We start from the raw sequence: 10,212 nt of genomic DNA on the forward strand, positions 1-10,212 counted from the left end.
GGGTTCCAGTTTCTCCACAACCTCGCCAGCATTTGTTGCTTGCTGTTCTGTTAAATTTTGCTATTTTGACTGGGGTGAAATGATATCTCATAGTTGTTTTCTGCTTTGTCATTTTAAAAATCATTTATCTAATGGTTATAGCAAGGTCTTATTTTTAAGTCATTCATTAATATATATTTATTTGAATATCTACTTGCAGTAGGTAGTACAGATACTATACTAGTTAATCAGAACCATTGTTTGTGAACACTTAACTAAGTGCTGCTAGATACTGAACTAAATACCTTCTGCCATTGATACTCTTCATTTTTGTGATAACCTATGGTAATTTTTTGTTTTTTTATAAGAAAACCCAGTCCAAATCTTTAAACATACTGCTGTGGAGTCGGAATTGACTTTATAGCTGATCTTTAAGCAGATTTTTCAGTCTATAGTATACTTATTAATTTATTTTATAGATGTAGAAACTGTGGCATAGATAGTTTAAGCAATTTGCCCAAGATCATACGTTAGTAAGTAGCAGAACTAGGATTTGAATCTAAGAAGCCTATCTCCATAGTCCCTTTCTCTTAACTGCTAACTTATATTGATTATAAACTCCTTGAAACATTTCTCAAGCCTCTGGGCATTAAGTTGATTCCAACTTGAAGCAGAGTAGAACTGCTTCTAGGGTTTTTAGACTATAATTCTTTGTAGAAGCTGACTGACACTTCTTACTCCAGTGAAATGGCTGGTGAGTTACATCAGTTTGAGTGCTTGACCATTGTGTCACCAGGGCTTCCTAAAGCAATTCTAGACACTAACATACTACTATTGCATAAAACTAGAGTGAAAAAAACCAGACAATGCGTTTGCCCTGTTTAAATTAATCTGTTCAAAGGAGAAAAATAGTAGGCAAGGCCAGTAAATATATAATTGCAAAAAATCTTCAATCCTGTGAAGGAGAAGTGGAAAAAAAAAACACCCACACGAAACTATGGTAAAGGAACCTGACTTGGATTTGGGCTTTGGGAAGAATTTCTCTGAAGAAGTAAAGAAGTAAAGCTTAAGCAAAGAGTAGAAGAATGAAAGGGTAGAAAGCCTGTTGGAAAGCCCAGGATAGGAAAGGACTTGAGACATTTAATAAGCTGAAAGGAGGAGGACATTGCTGAAATAAAGTGAATGGTAGGAAAGGGAAGATTTTTTTACCTAAGTATAATTGGAAGCCTTTGAAGCATTTAAATGTGTGTGACATGATCTATATGATTTTATAAGATAATTGACATTACTGTAGGGAGTGATTTTGGGGAAGAAAGTAGGAAAAGTCTAGTTAGGAGGCTGTATAGTAGTTTAGGCAAAAGATGATGGTTGTATTAGGATATACAAAATGGAGATGGAAAGAAGTAAAAAATTCAGTACATATTTTGGAATTAGAACGGCCAGGACTTAATGATGGATTGAGTGGTAGGAAGCTGGAGATGTTAAGTATGACTTCTGGGCTGTAAAGGTAGATGAAAGTGGTTTCTGAGATGGAGTCATTGGGAAAGCAGATTTTGATTGCAGTTGGGAAATGACATGTTTTAGCCATGCTAAGTAAACTGTGAAAAAATTAGAGACATTAATTGTTGGCTATATAGGTGATGTTTAAAAGTGGTTCTGGAGGTATAAATCTGGATTCTATTGGTATATATTGTTGTTGTTGATTGCCTTCAAGTTGAGCACCCTATGAACAAAAGTCCTGAAGCCTTTCTATAACTATGATCATTTATCAAAGTTTGTAGAGTTTCCAGAGGCGTGTTGTTTAGGAATTGGATGCCATTCCTGCTTCCAAGTTGGTATATAGATAGTATTTATAGTCAAGAAAAATAGATGAGATCACCTGGAGAATAAGTAGAGTAACAGGAAAAGAATGCTTAGGGCCAGCCTCCAAGGAATTTAAGAGAAAAGTCCAGGAAGAACCTGTTATTAACATGTTTCAAGAAGGAAGTGATCAACTGTATTGTGTTGGATTTAGCAGTATAGAAATCATTGATCATAGCAAGAATAATATTGGAGTGATACAGAGACAGGAGCAAGATTGAAGTGGATTTCAAAAATAGGAAGAGAGGTTACTAGTAATGATGGTCTGTATATTTTAATCATCAATGTGTCTGAGTCTCCATAAGAAGTAATAGCCAAGACATTAAGTTTTATGGTCCATCTTTGTTTCCATAGTTGCTTAGCCTCGTTGCTTTGTCAAGAGGTTTTGTCTGTGAGTTTGTGTGTGTGCGTATGTATACTTTATTATTTTAATATTCAAGTGAAAGTTTAATAATCATATTGGGTTTTTTCATTCAATAATTCATACACATTTGTGTTATACCAATTATAATTTATTATTATAATTAATTAATGACAATGTCTTATCAGCTCCTTTTTTATATATTGCCATTCCATTCACCTAACTTATCTGTTAATTTTTCATTTTTTCTGCTTCTCTTCCCATCCATACAAGAATGAATTTGTAGTTTTTAGTCCATAGTTTTTAGAATAGTGATGTTATACCATAATAGGGTTGTGTGTTTTTTTCCCCCAACACTTGCTCCATAGTCTTTAGGTCTTTAGTTCCATAGTCTTTATTACTCAAGGCTTCCAGCTGGTTTATCTCCCTACCTTCGGCCTGCCCGCCAGAGTGGGTTCTCAGCAGCTTCTGCAAGGAAGGTCCTTGTGGCCTAAGGTCTAGTCTGATGGAGAAGCGGAGTGGCAAGTCCCTTTATGGGGTGCTGGTCTTCCCAATGCCTGGGTGAAATCCAGTGGGTGGGGCACTGCCCACTAGCACTCATTGCTCCATGAAGTGCACAGCTGGGCAACAGGATAGTGGGCAGTGGGGGTGTCTTCCAGCCTCAGCAAGCAGAGGGCCTCAAGGATGAGATTCCCAGAATAGCATCACAGCAGCAGCTTTGAGCAGGGTCTCCTGAGAGGGTGAAGGGCTGAGGGGACTGCAATAGATAGGAGTGGTCATTGTGCAGGCTGAGTCAAGAGGATGGCCATATTTGCCTCAGATAGAAAATGCTTGCGAAGGAGTTCCTTTTCCTCCTCCAGGTACCTCTTGGTACTCATGGGCACAGCTCAGAGAAGGGAGATCGAGCTCACATTCAGGCTCTGGATTGCCCCCAAGGCAGTGTTGGGGGTCATTCTGGGCTCTACCCAGGAGCTCTCATTCCAAGGACTGCTGCAGGATCATTGGGGCTAGGGGTCAACTGGGCAGAAGGGGAAGGGTGGGAGTAGGGCACAAGCTATAATAGTATTTTTGTGATTGACTTTCCTAGTTTAGTATAAAGTCCTCTAGATGGATTCATGTTATACAATGTGTTGTGAATTCTTGATTGTTTTTAAATGTTGCATAGTGCTGTATTGTGTGAATGTACCAGTTTCTTTATCCATTCATTTGTCCATTGATGGAGGTTTGGGTTATTTCCATCTTCCTGATGTTAACTAATTCTGCAGTGAACATGGGTGTGTATAAATCTGTTTCTGTGGCAGCTCTTATTTGAGATATATACCTAGTAGTAAGATTGCTAGATCCAATGGTATTTCAGTCCCCATTGTTAGGAAAGTTACCAAACTGCTTTCCACAGTGGTTGTATTGTTTTACATTCCCATCAGCAGTGTATGGCAGTTCCAATTGCTCCACACCATCCACAACCTGCATTTGTTGTTTTCTATATTGCTGAACTTTGCTGAGACGAGCTGATAACAGTCTTACTGTTGTTTTGATTTACATCTCTGATAGCTAGTGATCTTGAGCATTTCTTCATCTGTTTATTGGCCATCTGAATGTCTTTTTAAAAATTTTGTTATTTTATTATTTTTTTATGCATGTACTGTCAAATTGGATCAGACTGGTACAGAAGGAGACTATTCCTCCTTCTCCAGCAGAGCATCTGGTGGATTTGAACCATGTACCTCTGGGACTACAGTGCAGCTTCTTGCCACTAGACCACCAGAGCTCCTTTGAATGTCTGTTTTTAAAAAAATTTAATTTACTTTGTTTTTCATTTCAATGAACATCTACAGAGATTTTGGAATTCCATTCATTCGTTGTTGCACCCTTCTCCCCACACAAACACCCCCCCCTTGAAAAGCAAAAGAAAAATTCCCTCATTGGTACACAATCCCCCAGCACCTCCCCAAACCCCACCCCCTACCCCCAAATATAATCCACTCTGCAACCCTCATTGCGTACTCCTACGATAAAAATAATGCCTTAAATATAGTACTTTTAGACTATTCTCTCCCCCATAGACTTCAATGCCGTAAACATATTTCATCCAGTTTTTCTCAGTCTTACCCCCACCCCAATGCCAGCCTCATTCTACAACAGTGGCACCATATAGCATTTGTCCCTTTGTGACTGAGATACCTCACTCAGCATAATGTCCTCCAGGGTCACCCATTTTGAATAATATTGCATGAGTTCCTTGTTTTTCAATGCAGCATAGTATTCCATTGTGCGAATATACCACAGCTTCTCTACCCATTCATTTGTTGATGGGTATTTAGGTTGTTTCCAACTCCTTGCTATTGTAAGCAAAGCCACGATAAACATGGGTATACATATATCTACTTGGATGTCATTTATGGTCTCTTTAGGGTATATTCCCAGTAGTGGAATTGTTGGGTCAAATGGTATCTTTATTTGCAACTTTTTGAGAAAGTGCCACAATGCTTTCCACAGTGGTTACACCATTTTACACTCCCACCAACAGTGAATAAGAATGTCTGTTTTTGAAGTGTCTTTTTATATTCTCTGTCCTTTTTGTAATTGGGTTGCTTGTCTTTATCTTGTTGAAATGTTGACATGTTCTATAAATTTTAGAGATGAATTCCTTGTCATTGCCAAATATTTTTCCACAGATTCTGAAGCAGTTGTATTAAAGGAGAAGAGGGTGAAAGATTGTAGATATTTGCAAGATGTTGTTATTGTGTAACACAGAGTCTGAACTGACCCATAGCTGACCCTCCGGCGGGTTTTCAGAGGCAGTTAATCGGACAGGAGATCCTGCCTGTCTTCCCCTGAAACACCTGATGGCCTTGAACTGCATACCTTAAGAAGCTCAGCTTCTTGCCACTAGGCCACTTAATGAGAATGGAGTTTGTATAGTGGCCTTCAATAACCAAACCCTTTGCCATCAAGTTAACATCAACTTCTGGAACCCTGTAGGACAGAATGAATTTCCCCAAAAGGTTCCAAGGCTATAACCTTTATGGAAGCCGACTGCCACATCTTTTCTCCCACAGAGTAACCATTACCTTCAGTTATCAGCCAAGTACTTAGTCTCTGTTCTATCAGGGCTCTGTATGAGTTGCTTGTCTTGGGAGTCATCTATTCTTAGGTTGGAACTTTTAAACTTTGCTATTTTAATCCTTGCTGTTTCTACTCCCCCTTTAAGGGAGCTCTGATGGCATAGTTCATAGGGAGTTGTACTTCTAACCTAAAGGTGGCACTTCTCTGGTGGTTCAAATATATCAGTGGCTCTATGGGACAAAGCTGGGCAGACTCTTGTGCAATTTACAGTCCCCAAAAAACTGCTACAGAGTCACCAGTTGAGTTGATTCCGACTCCATGGTGATGACTTGACTATTGAGGGCAACATACTTGGTAGAGGATCAGCAAAACAGAGTAAGACCCTCAATAAGATAATAAGTTGGATGGACTCAGTGGCTGCAACAGTGAGCTCCAACATAGCAGTGATTATGAAGTTGATTCAGGACTGGGCAGTGTTTTGTTGTGTTTGTAAAGGGTCACTGTGAATCAGACCTTATGCCATGGTATCTAACATCAGCAAAAACTTGTTTGAGGGAGCTATGCGGTGGGAACGTCCGGCCTCCTGCTGGCTCAGGGGCAATGGCAGTGTTTCATGACAAGGTGGAGATTGAAGACTTGTAATATGATGAGGACTCGGTGTTGTACTTCTACCCCTTCCCGTGTGGTGACAACTTCTGTATCACCAAGCAGGGTTTGGAGAATGGGGAAGAGGTATCCTAGCTGTTCCTTCCTTATAAAAGTGATCTATGACAAAGACCAGTTTATGTGTGGAGAGACAGTCCCAGTCCCATCACCAACAAAGAATTAATTAAATGCTGATGAAGACCCTCAGAATCCAAATCCACCTAGATGGACAGGTTAACTGCAGCTTCATCCTGACGACAGCTTTTGTGGCTTGCTGTGTTGTCAGGACTCCTGCATGGACCTTTCTTTTCAATAAAGGAGCCACCTTGACAAAACAACCCAAAAAACCAAAACCAAAAAAAACTTGTTTGGTAGACCTGTGTTTGATATTAGAGGTTCTAAAACTTCATTCCTTATCTCTTGCTTTCCTGTGATTACCATAATTAGTTGAGGTGCCCTTTCTTGTTACCCTCTTTTTTTTTTTTTAGAGTTACAACTCCATCTTTATTTAAGCCTTATGTGCCTCCTTAGCGTTTTCCACCAACTCGGGGAGCAGAAACTTTCACAGGCTTCGCAATTTTTTGTTTAGGCACTGCTTTTGTGGGAGCCTTTGTAGCAGCCATTGCAGTCTTTTTAGATGCTTGTTTAGCCTTTTTTGCTTCCTTGGCAGCCCTGATAGCCTGTTCTTGTTGAGCCGTTCTAACTTCAGGTTTTTGATTCCTCTTGACCATTATATCAGCAAGAGATGCACCAGTGATGGCCCTTTGGAATTTGACTGCTCGGCGGGTTCTTTTCTTTTGAATTTCTTCCGACTGGCCCTTTTTGTGCTTCCTTCTGTAAAGGACAGTCCAATTGATCTGCCGTGGGTTCCTTTTGGAAAGGAAAGCCGACTCGCATTTTGCGTTAAGAAACTGGAACACCTTTCCGTCGGTCCTGGCGTAGCGCCTCCCGTGCCCGGGGTAGATCTTGTACCCGCTGAAACTGCACAGCTCGACCTTCATGGCTGCAGCTTCAGCGACACTGGGAAAATGGCGAAAAGCTCTACCCTCTTTTTATGAATTTATTTTTTAGCTCTTAATTTTATGTGAACCAACTCAATAGCTGACCCTCCAGTAGGTTTTTGGAGTGGAGGGTTGTAAATCACACAGAGATTGTCCATCTTTGTCCTGAGGAGCTGCTGGTGGATTAGAGCTTCAGGAGAAGCATAGCCTTTGGGTTGGTGGTGCACTGGATGGTGGACTATATGCCTCTCAAGCTCCTTATTATAATGTTTAGTGGCACAATGGTGGCAATAAAAAGATTGTGTGAGTGCAGTCAGCTAATGAGCGATGTAATATGCAATATGTAACAAAGCTCTGGACTTTATTTTGGTTTCTGTTTTGTTCTCCATTTACCTGTTTCACACAGGATGAAACTGGATATACTGAGATAAGATTAAACATTTTGGCTGTCATTCTGCCTCAAATTTTATGTGATAACTTTTCCCTGGGAAGCACTAAACATTTTATAGACATTGCCCCATTAGTTCTCCTAATACTCTAGTTTTATGTTTGCATAATACTGATTAGATAATTGAAGTATAGCATCTGCATCTTTTTCCCCCCCTTCCTGTCATCTTCAGAGTAAGTAGTGAATTAAACTGGGAGTTTAAAACTCTTAATAAGCTCAACATCAAGAAGACAAAGATTCTCACCACTGGACCAACTGGCATCATCATGATAAATGGAGAAAAGATTGAGATTGTTAACAGCTTCAGCTTGCTTGGCTCCACAATCATTACACTTGATACCAACAGCCAGGAAATCAGAAGACAAATTACATTAGGAAAATCTGCTGTTAGGGACCTCTCCAGAGTACCAAATAGCAGTGATGTCAATTAGAGTCTAAGGGGCACTTGATCCAAGCCATGATCTCCTCAGTTACTTGCTATGCATCAGAGAGGTGGACAGTGTTGATAAAAGAATTGATGTCTTTGAACTGTGGTGCTGGAGAAGAGTATTGAATTACCATGGACTGCTAAGGGAACAAACAGGTCTGTTCTGGAGAGAGTAAAAGCAGGCTGCTCCTTGGAGGCAAGGATGTTGATGCTCTCTCTGATATACTTGGGGAAGGTTGCCAGGAGGGACCAGTCCTTGGAGAAGGACATTGTGCTTGGAATGGTGGAGGTATAGCATAGGAGAGAAAGACTCTGGAGGAGATGAATTGACTCAGTGACTGGGGTAATAGGGGCAGGTGTGTTGGAGACAATGAAATTGGCTCAAGATTCAGTAAGGTTCAGAGTTGTTGTATATAGGCAAGCAACTCGACCACACATAACAGCAACAACAATCCTATTCTTTGTCTGAGGTGACCCATTTAAAACCATGTTGCTTTTACATGAAGCTGTTTGAAATGACAAGCCTCCATTTTATAATCTATTAAAGGGATATTGTTCAGATAGTGTGAAGTAGACGTTTTCTCTCTGTAAAGGACAAGGCAAGAAAGATTGTATTTTAATTGCAACTGAAGGAATATGGATTGCATATTAGGAAGAACTTTCTGACTTGATGCAATTGGAATGTTACCAAGGAAGGTCCTCAAACATTCTTCCCTGTAGACTTGGTTATTATCTTCCTGGTAGTATTTAGGTCTGAGATGATTTAGAAGAGAAGGAGAGAGAAGGTAATCAATTGAGGTGCTTGGTAATCCCAAGATGTTATTTGGTAATTGATCAGTACAACATCTCTGGCATCTTAATGGGTGTATTTGCATTTTTCTCATGAAGAAATAATGAGTACAGTGGCTAAATTGTTCAGATTTCCAAGTAAAGTAAAAGATTAGCGTTCTGAATCTCCGTAGCTTTCATGCCTCTATTGAATGCTTAAGCATTTTTGTCCTTGCCTTGAGTGAATCTTGGGTGTATAATGTAGTAGTGGTCTGATTCTTCCTAAACCATAAGGACCAAAGCCAACATCTGCAGCTTTCATAGTGTATCACTTGATTGTTGTTGCTTGGGCATTAGAGTAGGACTGAGGTTCTTTTCCTTTAAAAATTACTTTGATTTCTGGTTACACATGTAGAAATGGGAACACATTATCACTAACAGATTAAGGTAATGAATTCTTAATGACTAGTTTAGACAAGGGCCAGGTAAAAATTGCCTAGGTAAAAATAGCACAAGACATAGGTGTATTTTTGGTTTGTGGTGCCTAGAGAAATCGAAGCCCAGAAGATAGCAAGTGAACATTAAGTTTTGTTGATGTAGGACATGAACATAAAAATACTCATTAAATGCAATATTAAGTTGCCAGCTTAAATGCTCAGCTCAGGAAATGCCAAAGTTAAGATACTCAGAACAACATTAACTCATCCATTTCACAATTAGTGCCTACATTAAGGTATCTCAAAGGAATCTCTTACCTATAATAAAAATTGTGCTTAGGGTCATTGGGCTATTGACTTACTGGACGTGTAAGCTGCAAAGGGGTTTTCTATTGGTACTTTTAATGAAAGCTTTATTAGGGTTATTTACTTTTGTTGAATTTTGGGAGCATTTACTTAATTGGTTCACCTTCTTGCTACTGAAACTATCAGATGTATTTGTTGAGCTTTATTGAATTGGCGACAGATGTTACCACTGTAAGCTAAAACAGAAGGGAGCCAACTTTTCAATGCTTACCATGTGCTGAGAATTTTATATTTGTTCTTGTTTATTAGTCATAACAAACCTACAGAGTCTGTGGTGGTATCTCTGTTGTAAAGCACAATAAAAAACAAGATTTGTTTTTTGTTTCTTGCCAGAGGTTATATAGCTGGTGAATGGCAAAACTGATGGAGATCTAGGTCTTTTGTTGTAAGCCAGTTGTTTTGAGGTGGCTAAAAGGTGGTCATGAGAGTAAGGAAGAACTTTGATTAACTCAAAAGCCTGCTTATTGTTTTATGTATATTTTTCTATTATACATGGTTTTCATTTACATAGTTGAAGTTCTTTTCTTAGTCACCTTGATTAAAATATTGTTGTGTTTTGATATTAAAATATTTCTTTTGAAAATAAGATTCTACTGCTTTAGAATTATGGAAACCAGCCATCTGAGGAATTAGTTAAAAGAAAATGAAATTAAATTAGTTAAAGAAAATTTGTTAAACCAACCATGGCAAGAGTGGCCAAATTATATAACAGCTAGACCGGTCCTTAGAGAAGGGACATCATGCTTGGGAGGGTGGAGGGACAGCGCAGGAGAGGAAGGCCCTCTATGAGGTGGATTGATTCAGTGACTGGGATAATGGGGATGGGAGTGTCAGAGACAGTGCGATTGGCACAG

The 10,212-nt window shown here is 39.4% G+C and overlaps 2 protein-coding genes and 1 pseudogene across 3 annotated transcripts in view; 2 read left to right on the plus strand and 1 right to left on the minus strand.

The window, feature by feature from the left end:
* AMBRA1 (autophagy/beclin-1 regulator 1) overlaps positions 1 to 10,212 on the plus strand; it is a 237,517-nt gene that overhangs the window by 11,294 nt on the left and 216,011 nt on the right. The gene's annotated exons all lie outside the window — the stretch shown is intronic.
* Positions 5,867 to 6,106, plus strand: LOC102847661 (annotated as a pseudogene).
* LOC102847260 (60S ribosomal protein L24-like) lies at positions 6,439 to 6,912 on the minus strand. Its single transcript, XM_006896727.1, has one exon. It carries the CDS (start codon positions 6,910 to 6,912, stop codon positions 6,439 to 6,441), a length of 474 nt encoding a protein of 157 aa, XP_006896789.1.

This window comes from Elephantulus edwardii, unplaced genomic scaffold, assembly GCF_000299155.1.
Source record: "Elephantulus edwardii isolate Elephantulus edwardi_28Jun2011 unplaced genomic scaffold, EleEdw1.0 scaffold00189, whole genome shotgun sequence".
Lineage (NCBI taxonomy): Eukaryota > Metazoa > Chordata > Mammalia > Macroscelidea > Macroscelididae > Elephantulus > Elephantulus edwardii.